The sequence below is a fragment of the Schistocerca piceifrons genome, chromosome 2 (genome assembly GCF_021461385.2).
Source record: "Schistocerca piceifrons isolate TAMUIC-IGC-003096 chromosome 2, iqSchPice1.1, whole genome shotgun sequence".
In the NCBI taxonomy this organism is placed as follows: Eukaryota; Metazoa; Arthropoda; class Insecta; order Orthoptera; family Acrididae; genus Schistocerca; species Schistocerca piceifrons.
In genome coordinates this window covers 908,473,931-908,488,831 of record NC_060139.1, presented here as the reverse complement: position 1 = coordinate 908,488,831, position 14,901 = coordinate 908,473,931, and the positions used below count along the sequence as shown (strand labels likewise).

General features: G+C 42.4%; 1 protein-coding gene across 1 annotated transcript in view; it reads left to right on the top strand.

Annotated features, from left to right (window-relative positions):
* Positions 1-4,176: 4,176 nt before the first annotated feature.
* LOC124777566 (farnesol dehydrogenase-like) overlaps positions 4,177-14,901 on the top strand; it is a 44,524-nt gene continuing 33,799 nt past the window's right edge. Inside the window, exon 1 of the mRNA XM_047253022.1 lies at positions 4,177-4,642. Within this exon, the coding sequence (XP_047108978.1) occupies positions 4,511-4,642 (132 nt within the window). The 5' untranslated portion in view covers positions 4,177-4,510. The remainder of the gene's footprint in view (positions 4,643-14,901) is intronic.

Genomic DNA, 14,901 nt, shown 5'->3' with positions numbered 1-14,901 from the left:
CAGAGCGCTAGGTGACGTTACCAACATAAAAACCTAAACAGCCTACTTACATCTTGTTCGATTAGGTATGCATAATTGGATGGAACTTCTCTCCCATCGCCCCCGGACCTAGCTGCAGGCAGGTGGCTTTCGAGCTTCAGCCACATAACTAGCACTACCATAGGTGCAGCCACGAAAGGAAACGTATCTGTGGAGAGGCCAGACAAACATGTGGTTCCTGAAGAGGGGCAGCAGCGTTTTCAGTAGTGTTAGGGTCAAAGTCTGGATGATTGACTGATCTGGTCTTGTAACGTTAGCCACTGTGGCGGTGATATACTGGTACTGCAAATGGCTGAAAGAGAAGACAAGCTACAGTAGTTATTTTTCCGTAGGGCGCGCAGCTCTTCTGTATGGTTATATGATTTGGCATCATCTTGGGTAACGATCTCTGAAGGTGAAATGGGCCCCTATTAGGATCTCCAGGCGGAGACTACTCAGGGGGAATCGTCATCAGTAAAAACAAAACTGGCATTCTAAAGGTCGGAGAGCAGACTGCCAGATCCCTTAATTTTATGGAGAGAGTAAAATTTAAATGTTATGGAAGACTAGAATTCGATAGTAGGAAAAGGAAGAGAAGGAAAAATGATAGGAGAATATGGACTGAAGGTAAAGAATGAAAGAGGAACTCGCCCGTAGAATCTTGTACAGAACATGATTCAGTCATAGCTAACAGTTTAATAATCGTGAACCATGTAAGAAGGCTGTGTAGACGAGAAGGACCTGGAGAGAGTGGACGGTTTCAGATTGATTACGCAATGGTAACACAGAGGTTTTGAAACCAGGTTTTAAACTGTAAGACATTTCCAGGGGCAGACGTGGGCTCTGACCACAGTTTATTGCTTACGAACTGTAGATTAAAACTTATGGAACTGTAATAAGGTAGAAAATTAAGGAGTTAGGATGTGGATAAATCGAAAGAACAATAGATTGAGAGTTTCGCAGGGAACAACGTGTGACTAAAACAGGGGAGAAGGATACGGTAGCAGACGAGCTTTGCGAGATGAAATAGTGAAAGCAGCAGGGGATCAAAAAGGTAAAAAGGGAAAGATTCTTGGATAACGTAGGTAATATTGAATCAAATTCTGTTTAGGTCGCTCCAGCCTTCTTCTTGAATTTTTCATGTAAAACTTCGGAGTGGGGTTCTGTAATTTCTCTCTGAGCGGCAGTCGCTCCTCAATATCTTGTGGAGTAATTTAGATTTCGTCCATGTCCATTCCAACTTCTTTGGACCACATACTACCCATTTCTAATTTACCAAAGTAAGCGAACAGTCTTTTTGCCAGTCTATTGGGATCCATCCTTTGGATTTGGCGTTAGAAAGCTATTCCTCTTTTCCTAATCATATTTATAATTTTTTAATACGTTCATAAAGTTCACTATTTTCATGTCTTCTGCACCGTGTTTGCTCTTTAAGTGGTCTCAAAATTTTCCTTAGTAGTTTTCTTTCTGTCGTTTCCAGTGCTTCTGTCATCGCCTTTTTGTTCAGAGTTAAACGTTCTGCTGCATAAAGTGCTTCTGGACGAATAGTGTAGAGTAGTGTGTAAGTTTAGAATGATGCATATTGATTTCTTATTGTATTCGTCGTTAGTGAGGTGGCATGCCACTTTCGTTTTATTAAATCTTGCTTGAATAGCTTCTTTCTACAATATTGCTCGTTCAGTTACTTCTAGATATTCAAACTTGTTAGTTTTCCCAATTTTTCCATATCTAGTTTTCATTATGTTTAGAGCAGCCTAAATTTTTGTAATAATTTGGTTATCTTAAAGGAGGTTTAAAACCTGTTTTTTCAGCTTGATCTTTCGGCAAATCTATTTGGCTAGTGACTGTTTCCGTTGAATCTGACAAAATAGCTAGATCGTCCCCAAACTCTAAACAGTCAATTTGTAGGGTGTCTCTTTTGTAATAATCCAAGTCCCTCACTGATTTGGCTTCATTCAACTGACATTCTGCATTATCTTGTTACTTTTTCTAGAGCACAATTAAAGAGCAGGGAGGAGAGACCATCTCCCTGTCTCACTCCGGTTTTGGTGTCAAAATTTCTAGAAATTTTGCTTTAGAGTTCGTGTCAGTCAGTGTTTGCTTCATTAAAGCCCTGATTTTACTAGACTAGAGTATCCGATTATTTCAAACAGTGACATCCTGTCAACTAAGTCATAGGCTTTCCGGGATGACTGAAGAATGGAATACAACCCGTCGGTTTTGACCAATGACGTCAGAAGTTACCAAAGATGATGTATTGCACAGATTTAACAGAAAAGACGAGTATTAAGAAACAAATGAATGTAGGACAGTGGAAACAATTGGTAGACATATGGCACGTACATTCATATTTCGAACATAATTTAAGTATTTCGCTTCTTTGAGTCCTAGTATCGTATTCTTCAGTCGACCTGACTTATCTATTCCTATGAATATGGAAGACGTGAAGCAGTGTTCCCCAACTGCAGTAAGGAATACATATTTTACAGCTGTCGCTTTTTTTCACCTTCGCTAGTACTAATATTACTACGATATTTTTCAGTCGATGCTAGAACTATCGAAGGTGAAAAGTCCGACATATGAAAAATTTGTATTCCGTACTTCCGTTGACCTATATAGGTCAACTGAAGAGTAGGACAGAACACTAGCAAAGACGAAAAAGGTGGCATACTTAACATTGGAATCCTGTAACACAGTTGAACTACGAAGGTAGTATCCTGTTCTTCATTTGACCTGTATAGGTCAACTGCAATACAGGATACAAATCTTACGTATGTCGCAATGTTTCGCCTTCACCAGCACTAGCATTTTATTCTTCAATTAACCTGTATAGGTCAACTGACGTACGTGATACAAATTTTACTGTTGTAGGTTTTTCACCGTCGCTAGTACTGCTATGATAATTTTCAGTCGATACTACTAGTATCGAAGGCGAAAAAAAAATTCGTATCCCATACTTCAGTTGACCTATATAGGTCAACTGAAGTCTGGGATGCTTGTAGTAGCGCAGACGAAAGAAGAAACACCTGTAAATTTGTATTCTGTACTTCAGTTGACCTACGTAGGTGGCCTGAAGAATAGGATACTAGCGCTAGCGAAAGCGGAAAAGTCGACATACGTTAAATTTGTATCCCTTACTGCAGTTAACCTATTCAGATCAACTGAAGTTTGGGATAGAACTCATATATGTCAACTGAGGTATTCCATGCTAACGTTGCCGCTGTGGCAGAGCGGTTCTAGGCGCTTCAGTCCAGAACCGCGCTGTTGCTACGGTCGCAGGATCGAATCCTGCCTCGGGCTTGGATGTGTGTGATGTCCTTAGGTTAGTTAGGTGTAAGTGGTTCTAAGTCTCGGGGACTGATGACCTCAGATGTTAAGTCCCATAGTGCTTAGAGCCATTTGAACCGTGCTAACGTTACTTCTGTCACTTTTTCCTTTTCCTTTCTTTTTTGCACCAACATCACAGTCTTCAGTTGAGCTGTTAAATCTATACCTACAAACTAAAATCAAAAAGCAAAAACTGTCCAGAACTAAAAAATTCTTCCAAAATATCTAAAACTCACTAAGAATGCATATAAGTACCGAATGAATTGGAACAAATGATTTAAATTAATCCAAGCGCCAAAAATCGTACGCCTTGTGTAGCCCTCTCTTTTAAAAACACTCTCATTTATCTCAATTTACAATGATGACATCTCGCCACAGAAGGTAACTGGTTCATTATCTATGCCTCGGAAATAAACACATTGATGTCCATGAGTAAACTATGACGTCATTGGTCAAAGCCGACGGGTTTTACCCCTTTCTTTAGTTGACCCAGCTTTCCTGAAGTAAGCCAGCCGGAGTGGCTGTGCGGTTCTAGGCGCTACAGTCTGGAACCGAGCGACCGCTACGGTCGCAGGTTCGAATCTTGCCTCGGGCATGGATGTGTGTGATGTCCTTAGCTTAGTTAGGTTTAATTGGTTCTTAAGTTCTAGGCGACTGACGACCTCAGAAGTTAAGTCGCATAGTGCTCAGAGCCATTTGAACCATTTTCCTGAAGTAAACAAAAGTGATTACGAAATTTTTAGATACATTATTAGTGGGAATCTGCCCTGGACATGATCCATTCTTTCTAAAACGTTTTTTTTTCAGGCAACTGCCATTTTCAAAGGCAACTACACAGCTCTTTTCATTTGTCGAGCACGGACTGGTCCGTTTCCTCGGAAATCATTACGTTCCAGCTATTATTTGTCAGTGGCTGCGCAACCCAACTCACACAGACGAGGTAAGAAGGACACCGTTCCACACGGAGGCGCGCCTAATCAGCCGAGACGCTGACGGCTTCGTTTCACTGGGCGGCGAACGGAAAGCAGGTACACACGGTGGGTTAGGCGGCGTCATTGGCACAGATACTCCACGCGTAGCGCTTTACGGGAGCCACAGTGCGCTGTGGGCGACCTGGAGTCTGGACGCTCAGTTTGTGGCTCTGCGGAAAGCAGCCGGCACTGCCATGGAGACGTACGCGGGCCGCGTCGCACTGGTGACGGGCGCCAGCTCCGGCATAGGAGCCGCCGTCGTGCAGGCGCTGCTCAGGAAGGGGCTCAAGGTGGTCGGACTCGCAAGGAGGGTCGACAGAATCAAGGTAGGCCGGCGGCACTGCCATCAGCCCACCTTCGCTTATTGCCATTCGGCAATCCACAGTCTGCACATAGATTTCAACTCGCGCTTTTCTCACGTGACCCCCTGAAAATAATCGATAAGGCAGTATTTCCTGACTTATAAAAAGCATTGGATCCAGTATATCGACTATGCTTATTATATAAATTACTACCCTTTCAGGTAACAAGCAACAGTTATGACTGAATCAGGGGTTAATGCTAGTGCAGGCTCGTCCAAACTGTGCCCCTGGGGCGCTAGCGCCGGCGATCGCCCGCGGTCAGCGCCCCGGGCGAATTCGTGTGTTGCTGCAGAGGCCGAGCCGTGCCGCTTAGCTGGCCGTGCGGACCGCCCGAGCGCCAGCCGATAGATATATTTGTTCGTCCTTTTTCCCTTCGGGCAGAGGACGTCTCACAAGCGCTTCAACTAGAGCTGATTGACCTACAGTGCCATATCCGCCTGAAGAACCGCTTTCTTATGTGTAAAACTTTGGATGACTTTTACAGCTTTCTTCCACGAGAGAAATATCCTCTTTTGCACAAGCACGCGGCCAAAGTTCTCTCAATGTTTGGTTCCACGTATATTTGTGAGCGCTTTTTCTCTCTTTTAAAGCTTGCTAAAACTAAGAACCGTTCATTCCTTGGCGATAAAAATGTGACCAATTCTTTGAGGTTAGCAGTCTCACGGAATATTGTACCAAGCCTAGACAAAATCGTTTCCTCGAAAAAGAAAAACGTGTAAAATGTTAATTGTCTTCTTTAACAATGCTGACTGTAAGAATTAACTAGCTTTATAACCTTAATTCTATTTTAATAAGTTTTCAAACTTGGTCAGATAAAATTAATACGTACAAAACAGAAAACTAAGGATCCGATTTCTAAACTCTGAAAACGGATACAAAAAATTGTAGCATGAAGTATAATAAAAAATACTTACTTGTAACTACTAACAGTAAGAATGATACTCTATATCCCTTACGTAAAATTATTTCTAAAGTACAGGGTGATTCAAAAAGAATACCACAACTTTAAAAATGTGTATTTAATGAAAGAAACATAATATAACCTTCTCTTATACATCATTACAAAGAGTATGTAAAAGGTTTTTTTTTTTCACTCAAAAACAAGTTCAGAGATGTTCAATATGGCCCCCTCCAGACACACGAGCAGTATCAACTCGATACTCCAACTCGTTCCACACTCTCTGTAGCATATCAGGCGTAACAGTTTGGATAGCTGCTGTTATTTCTCGTTTCAAATCATCAATGGTGGCTGGGAGAGGTGGCCGAAACACCATATCCTTAACATACCCCCATAAGAAAAAATCGCAGGGGGTAAGATCAGGGCTTCTTGGAGGCCAGTGATGAAGTGCTCCGTCACGGGCTGCCTAGCGGCCGATCCATCGCCTCGGGTAGTTGACGTTCAGGTAGTTACGGACAGATAAGTGCCAATGTGGTGGCGCTCCATCCTGCTGAAATATGAATTGTTGTGCTTCTTGTTCGAGCTGAGGGAACAGCCAATTCTCTAACCTCCCCAGATACTGTAGTGCTACATTTTCATCACTCGTTCTCGGCCGTCCAGAACTTTTCCCTTTGCACAAACACCCATTCTCTGTAAACTGTTTATACCAACGTTTAATACACCACCTATCAGGAGGTTTAACACTATACTTCGTTCGAAATGCACGCTGAACAACTGTCGTCGATTCACTTCTGCCGTACTCAATAACACAAAAAGCTTTCTGTTGAGCGGTCGCCATCTTAGCATCAACTGACGCTGACGCCTAGTCAACAGCGCCTCAAGCGAACAAATGTACAACTAAATGAAACTTTATAGCTCCCTTAATTCGCCGACAGATAGTGCTTAGCTCTGCCTTTTGTCGTTGCAGAGTTTTAAATTCCTAAAGTTGTGGTATTCTTTTTGAATCACCCTGTATAATATTTTGTTTACGTTAGATCTGACCGCGGGACAGTCCAGCGCAGAGCATTGGTGTGCGGTCTCACTCGCTCCGCAGCTGTCTCTCTCGCTCCTATGGCGATACTAGCGACACACGGTCGCGGACGGGGCGCTGAACTACACTGTCTTGCGCCCGCGGGGCGCAATTCTTGGATGAGCCTGTTCTAGTGTATGATACCACCCGTCGGCTTTGACCAATGACGTAGTATGTGATGTTATTTTGTTTGTGCCGCAGATTACTGTCGATGAACGTTAAATGATTTCTCTGGATTTCCTCGTTACGCACGTACATTACAAATTCTATTTGTTTTCAAAAATGGCTCTGAGCACTATGGGACTTAACATCTATGGTCATCAGTCTCCTAAAACTTAGAACCACTTAAACCTAACTAACCTAAGGACATCACACAACACCCAGTCATCACGAGGCAGAGAAAATCCCTGACCCCGCCGGGAATCGAACCCGGGAACCCGGGCGTGTTTTGTTTTCATCTCGCAATTTATTTTAAGCATCTTTTGCTAATGAAAGTAGTCGTGATTTATAAGGTCTTGATTTCTCACGCTGTTCTTTATGGATGAGTCAGCTGTTTTTACTGCGAAAATTCTGCTTCAGAAAATGCGTGAGGGTAACTCAACTATAAAATTTTTGCAATCATTGGGCGTCATTGCTGAATTTTGCAAGTGCAGTGTCTGTGGAAATTGTATGGTTTTGACGAAGGTTGCGTTATCACGAACTTCCGACGAACACATGTGGAGGTGCAGAAAAAATAACATATGGAGATCCATGCGTAGGGGGGCGTGGTTCGAAAGATCGAAGCTCAATTTAGAAGTAATTGTCATGCTAATCTACTCTGTAGTCGACTGGTTCACGTTTTATAGAGAAGTCTGTGGGGAACTTATGAAGTATAGGGGGTCAATGGGGGATCCAGGGGTTACAGTTGAAGTAGATGAGTCACATTTTGGAAAGAGAAAGTACGAAATGGGGCACGAGGTTGTTGGGCTTTGGGTTTTTGGAGTAGTAGTTTCTGGAGTAGATTGTGCTGATGTATTTAGGGTTGTACCAAATCGAACAAAGAAAGTATTTACATCTTCAATAGAATAATATGTGGAAGAAGGTTTAGTAGTCATGTCGGATGGGTTTGCTTCGTACAAGAGGTTGTCATCATTTGGTCGTGAATCACAATATTCAGTTTAAAGATTATAAGATGGGGGCATGTACTAATACTATCGAGGGCCGTAAACTCTGTTGTCGGGGGGGGAAAGAGAAGAATTTTAGTGTTGCAAGGCCATTAAGATGAATACCGTTGGAGGAAGAGTATTCCTAAAGGTTATTGTTTATTTCTTGCATTTATGAAAGTAGTCAGCAAAACGTACAAGCCTCATTTTGTTAGTTAGGTGTTGGTGGGTCTGATACTTTTTTCTTGTTTTACCTTGCGTTTTTCTATATTACTGTATTGTGCGAGTGCTACTTTTTTGGTTTCTCTGGAAGGAGGTTTTTCTGTCATTGTAATATTTTCTGGTTACAATTGTGGGCCGAGGGGTATTGCTGTGTTTTTGCCGGAGGGTTTATGTGGTTGACTCGTGGTTTCATTTTTTTTATTATTTTAAAATTTTGCATCTGATTGAGGGCGGGTGGTAGGGAAGAACTGATTTGGGTGGTACCTCGTTCTTGCCTGGCAGTTTGTGTTTCTTATTATTTTTTTCATAAGTTATTCTGGATTTTGCTTCTTCCGTTCCAGATTGACCTTCTAACATTATTATTTCTTGTTATGTCCTTATTTCGTTCTTGCCAGCCTCGATCTTTGACTCCTTTTGAAGTTCATATGCGGTAAGTTTCTTTTTATGTAGCCATTTTTATGTTTTCCTTTTCGATGTTTCTGCTACAGTTCTCTTATTTTTACTGTCACTCCTGGTGTATCGTTTTTACCGAGTGTTACTTGGAGCTACTGTAGCTGGTGTGACTTTCGTGTAGTATACGAGGTGTGGCTAGAAAAAAACCGGACTAGTACTGGTGAAACAATAAAACGAATGCAATAAGGCTGAAAGTCGCGTGGCCTGTCACGTGACTCTCGCTCCTCCTACTGCTCGAGTTTCATCTGCCTCCTGCACTCAGTCTGCCCGTGGCGTCTGTTTTAAGTAGTTGACGTTTTGTCTGTGCGTCGGAAAATGTTGAGTGTACAGAAAGAACAGCGTGTTAACATCAAATTTTGTTTCAAACTAGGAAAATCTGCAAGTGAAACGTTTGTAATGTTACAACAAGTGTACGGCGATGATTGTTTATCGCGAACACAAGTGTTTGAGTGGTTTAAACGATTTAAAGATGGCCGCGAAGACACCAGTGATGACACTCGCACTGGCAGACCATTGTCAGCAAAAACTGATGCAAACACTGAAAAAATCGGTAAACTTGTTAGACAAGATCGCCGTTTAACAATCAGAGCAGTGTCTGAGTTAACAGGAGTTGACAAGGAAAGTGTTAGGCAAATTCTTCATGAAAGTTTCAACATGAACAAAGTGTGTTCAAAAATGGTTCCAAAGTGTCTCACAATTGAACAGAAGGAACGCCGAAGAATGATTTGTTCTGACATCCTGGAAAACATTGAAAGTGATCCCACCTTCTTACAAAATGTTATTACTTGCGATGAATCGTGGTTTTTTACTTACGATCCCGAAATTAAACGCCAATCGATGCATTGGAAAACTCCTGGTTCTCCACGACAAAAAAAAAGCACGAATGTCAAAATCGAAATTCAAGGCAATGATGATTGTTTTTTTTTGACATCAAAGGGATTGTGCACATTGATTGGGTACCAGAGGGACAAACAGTGAATCAGCATTACTACATTAGCGTCCTGGCTACCCTACGTGAGCGAGTACGGAGAAAACGGAACGACTTGTGGAGAAAAAAGTCATGGATCCTTCACCAAGACAATGCCCCAGCTCACAGTGCGTTGTCAGTGAAGACGTTTTTGGCAAAACACAACATTCCCATCTTAGATCATCCACCCTACTCACCTGATTTGGCCCCCTGTGACTTTTTTCTTTTCCCTAAAGTCAAGTCAGCTTTGAAAGGAACTAGATTTGAGACTGTTAAAGCAGTAAAAGAAAAAGCGACGGAAGTAATGTATGGACTTACCGAAAATGATCTGCAGCATTGCTATGAACAGTGGAAAATTCGTATGGAGCGGTGTAGAGACCGAGGAGGAGAGTACATTGAAGGAGATAACATGAAATTGTAAATAATTGTAAATAAATGTTTTTTCCAGCATCAGTCCGGTTTTTTTCTAGCCACACCTCGTAGTTATCGGTTGCAAGGTTTGATCATTTTTGTGTTTTATTTCTTTGCGTGTGCAGTAATGTGTGTAAAGATTTTCGTTTTTTGAAAGTCTAGTACTATTCTGTAGCTCACTAACAAGATCATTTTTATGCAAGTTTCTGATATGTTATAAGATTTTTGCGCAACAAACAGCAATATTGGAATCTATGACTAGAAATGACCTCCTACATAGATTGCTTTTAGTTACCGATTCCAGCTATTGGCTCTGAGCACTATGGGACTTAACTTCTGAGGTCATCAGTCCCCTAGAACTTAGAACTAATTAAACCTGACTAACCTAAGGACATCACACACATCCATGCCCGAGGCAGGATTCGAACCTGCGACCGTAGCTTCCAGCTATTCGACGGTTCATTATTTAGATCGTTTTTGCAGTACATGTGGATAATATAATATAATATAATTATTTATTTCAGTCATCTTCAACTCGTTTAAGTAAAATTCGCGCGTAAATAATAGTCGCGTTAAATGTATTATTTTATGCCATGCTACATTCGTTTGTTTTTTAGTATGATCCGTTCCATTCATAGATAGTCAATTGCAGCATCTTTGCCTCACGTATGACGTCATTGGTCAAAGCCGACGGGTGGTATCGGACACTAGAATTTATCCGAATTAAGGCTCCCTTGGGAGGGAGGACTCAAAATGTTATAGTGGATGTAGCGTCATCGACGGATGTAGAATGAACTTCAGTTGTGCGTAGGGAAATTTGTTGGGACCCTTGACGTTCATGTTGGGCATTGCTTACCAAAGACTGTCTGAGAGAACAGACGCCACATATGACACTGAAGTCGGTACTCTCGTTCAGCTGCAGTCATGGGCTCGGCATATCGTCCCGTATTGTCCGGCTCTAGGGACTGAGCGGCCGTGTGCGTCTTGTTGCCTCCGACCGAGCAGCAGCGACTGCTTCCTCTATAGGGCTCGACGCAACCCCGGAATGGTGCCTTGTCGACCGTGGCTCATTATACTTCCGCCCCTTAAACTCCTCAATGGGTCATGCAGTACATCGGCGACACGGGCTTTTCAATTGCGTCATCTGGTCAGACTCTCTTAGTGCTCTTCACAGACTCTGCGTACTGTACACCGTCCATCCCTTAGGTCAACGGGTCTAGGAAAGCTGCCACTTGCTCATGCTTGAGGAAGACACTGTGATGTTTATGTGGGTTCCTGGTCATGTCGGTCTGACAGAAAACGACGCTGGTGATGCTGCTGCCAAGGCTGCAATCCTCGTACCTCAGCCCGCTAATTCTCACATTCTCTCCGGTGATCTCCGTGTTGCCGTCTATCAGAAGTTGGTGTCACTTTGGTATGACCATTGATCTTCCCTTCGAGGGGACAAGCTCCGGGTTATTAAGCCTCTCCCAGCGTCTTGGGCGACCTCCTCTCTGCCCTCTCGCCTCGAGGAGATCAATTTAACTAGGTTGCGTATCAGGCACTGTCTTTTTAGCCATCACTATTTGTTAAGTGGTGCTCCCCCACCACTTTGTGCACATTGCGCTCAACTTTTGACGGTCCGCCATTTCCTGACGGAATGCCCTTTTTTTAACAGCTTACTTTTTCGTTTGTGTTAGCAGTCTGAGTTATCGGACGTTTTAGAGAACGACGCGCGGGCTGTTGACCGCGTTTTACTTTTTATTCATCGTAGCAGTATGGCGCAGGTCATCTAATTTGTAGTTCTGGACCTCCGTTTCGCTATGGCGTGTTTTATAGACCTTTCTCCAAGTCCCTGTTTTTAACAGTCTTCTCTTCCGTCTATTGGGATTGACCTGTAGTCGTTTTTAACTCCTATCTCTGTCTTCGTGTTCTGCAGTTTTGACATGGGCGCGTATGGTCCTGGTGGTTTTTGAGCCCTAAAACTAAACAACCGCAATGGGCAGGAGTCCCCTGAGGAGAACTCAAAAGTATATTAGGTTCGCCACCTGACAATGAAGTTACAGTTATGAAAATCACTGATAAATGAGCAGTTCTGGTACCTATACTATTTAAGAACATTGCTGAAAGGCCAGTTTTTTTTTCAGAACCGTCTTAACTCAAAATAAGTGGCGACGACGTTGAAAACACTTCAAAATGTACTGCGAAGCATATGAAGTAGCAGCCAAGAGCACCTTCCTTCAATGAATTAGTGTCATTCATATGATGTGAAATGTGATGTTCTCCATGGAGGAACACAGAAAACTAACATTACTTGACATTCAGGACATTAATAAACTCCAATCAAGGAATCCTGACCTGGTCCTTAACGAATAAACACAGTTCTATTACTCACGCGTGTTGGAGTCGCAGCAGCCAGTTATTATTTTTCTCACCAGTAGATAATAACCTTTTTATAACTGTTCCACACCCACATTGCACAGACTTGTTTCTCGTCCATTCCAGCCCCCGCCCCCTCTGTTTCTGTCTGTTCATCACATTCACCAGTTTGTCCACATGACGTAGTAGCCTGTGTCCATTACTCACTTGTACAACATTTTTGGCTTGTACATTCACATAGTTTTAATATTTGAATATACTGTAATACACGACTTATTTGTTCAGAGTTTCTTTAGGTATTACATTATGCTTGTCGTTAGTATCTATATATTCATACAATGCCACGTATCTTTCTACAACACTTCTTGTGCAGCTACGAATTTTAGTTGACGTTGTGTGGACTTTAGTATTAAGTTATCTGACGATGGCCTACGAAGCCTAAAGCCGTTCATAAAACCGTTGAATGAATAACTGTGGAACATTAATACTGTGCGTTAAAACTATTAATAACAGTTCTCCAACTGCATCAGAAAATACCACGCATTTCCTAAAGATAGTACGAGGAAAACTAGCTGCAACATACATTTAGTACATCCCACAATTAGAAAGAAAAAGAAAGAAAAAAAACAGGCAAACGGATCCTCACCTTGTTACCATAGGTCGAATACCAAATCAGCCAGTAGTTCAGTGCACAAGCTAGGTAATATTTTACAAACATTATGAAACCAAACGATAGTATTAAAATGCACGTATCTGCAGCAATTCAACTAGCTTATGCAGCAGACAGAAACAACCAACTTCAAGGTTTGACTAAACTGTCTCTGTAGGTACAGGGGATGAGTTTCAGTGGGTCTCACGATTTTCTTCAGATGCTTACCAGTACACTATACATACCTTAACGAACAATGGTTCAGCCTGAATGAAATCATGTTTTACCACAGAACACAAGCGAGGCCACACAAAGTAATGCGTGTAGACGTGTCTATTTTCCTAAGAATATACAAGGGTCACTCCAAAAGAAATTCACACTATTTTTTTTTAAATCCATCTTTTATTCTACATGTTTGAAAGTTTTACAGTGTGTAGATACATCCTTTAGGAACAATATTTTCATTTCTCCACATAATTTCCATCCCTCTCAACTGCCTTACGCCATTTTGGAACCAGCACCTGTATAGCCGCACAGTAAAATTCTGGACCAACCTGTTGGAGCCACTGTTTGACAGTGTGCACAAGGGAGTCATCATCCTGAAATCTTGTTCCACGAAGAGAGTCTTTCAGTTTCCCAAAGAGATGATAGTCACATTGAGCCAGGTCAGGACTGTAAGGTGGGTGTTTCAGTGTTGTCCATCCGAGTTTTGTGATCGCTTCCATGGTTTTTTGGCTGACATGTGGCCGTTCCATGTCGTGCAACAGCAAAACATCCTGCTTTTGCCGATGTGGTCGAACACGACTCAGTCGAGCTTGAAATTTCTTCAGTGTCGTCACATATGCATCAGAATTTATGGCGCTTCCACTTGGCATGATGTCCACAAGCAAGAGTCCTTCGGAATCGAAAAACACTGTAGCCATAACTTTTCCAGCAGAAGGTGTGGTTTTGATTTTTTTTTTTTTCTTGAGTGAATTTGCATGATGCCACTCCATTGGTTGCCTCTTCGTCTCTGGTGAAAAATGATGGAGCCATGTTTCATCACCTGTCACAATTCTTCCAAGAAATTCATCTACACCATTCTCGTACTGTTCCAAAAGATCGCTGCATACCGTTTTTCTTGTTTCTTTGTGAATCACTGTCAATATCCTGGGAACCCACCTGGCACAAACCTTTTTTAACGTCAACACTTTCAGTATTCTGCAAACACTTCTTTCCCTGTCCCAACGTAGCGTGACAATTCGTTCACTGTGATGCGTCTGTGAGCAGTCACCAATTCTTTAACTCCCTGTACATTGTCTGGAGTGTGTGCAGTACGAGGCCTGCCGCTGCGAGGACAATCCTCAACATTGCCGTGCCCGCTTTCATCACATACCCTGATTGCCCATCGACTAACTGTACTGCGATCGACAGCAGCATCTCCATACACCGTTTTCAACCTCTTGTGGATGTTTCCCACTGTCTCGTTTCCACAGCACAGGAATTCTATGACAGCACGTTCCTTCTGACGAAAGTCAAGTGTAGCAGCCAATTGAAGACATTCTGTGACGGGGTCACGCACGGGAACAGGTTGAACTAAGTTTGAAAACGAGCGGGAAAGATGTATCTACACAGTGTAAAACTTATGCAGAATAAAAACCGTATTTTTACAAAAATAGTGGGCATTTCTTTTGTATTGACCCTCGTAGCTTTAAAATTAATTGGCATTCATACCACACACACTCTTTCACTCATAAGACTGAATAGTCTAAAGCTTGGTTCTTGATAAATGGACAAAAAATTCTCCTGGTTTTACTGTGCTTGACCAGCAAGGTGACTGGAGTTAGAAACCTGATAATCTGGACTGACCCAGCAAACCTGGGTAGCAACTTCCTCATTAGTTTGTGCCTCCCCGTTACTCACCTAGTCCTAGTGACCCAGTTTGAAGCTTGTCGGCAGTCTCTCTCTGTTATATTTGCATATTTCTCTCTCGTGGTTTAACGTTAAATTACCTCTTGCTCACTTCCAATTTTCGCGAATCTGCGCTGCATCGATTTTCCAGGGAAAAGTTGATT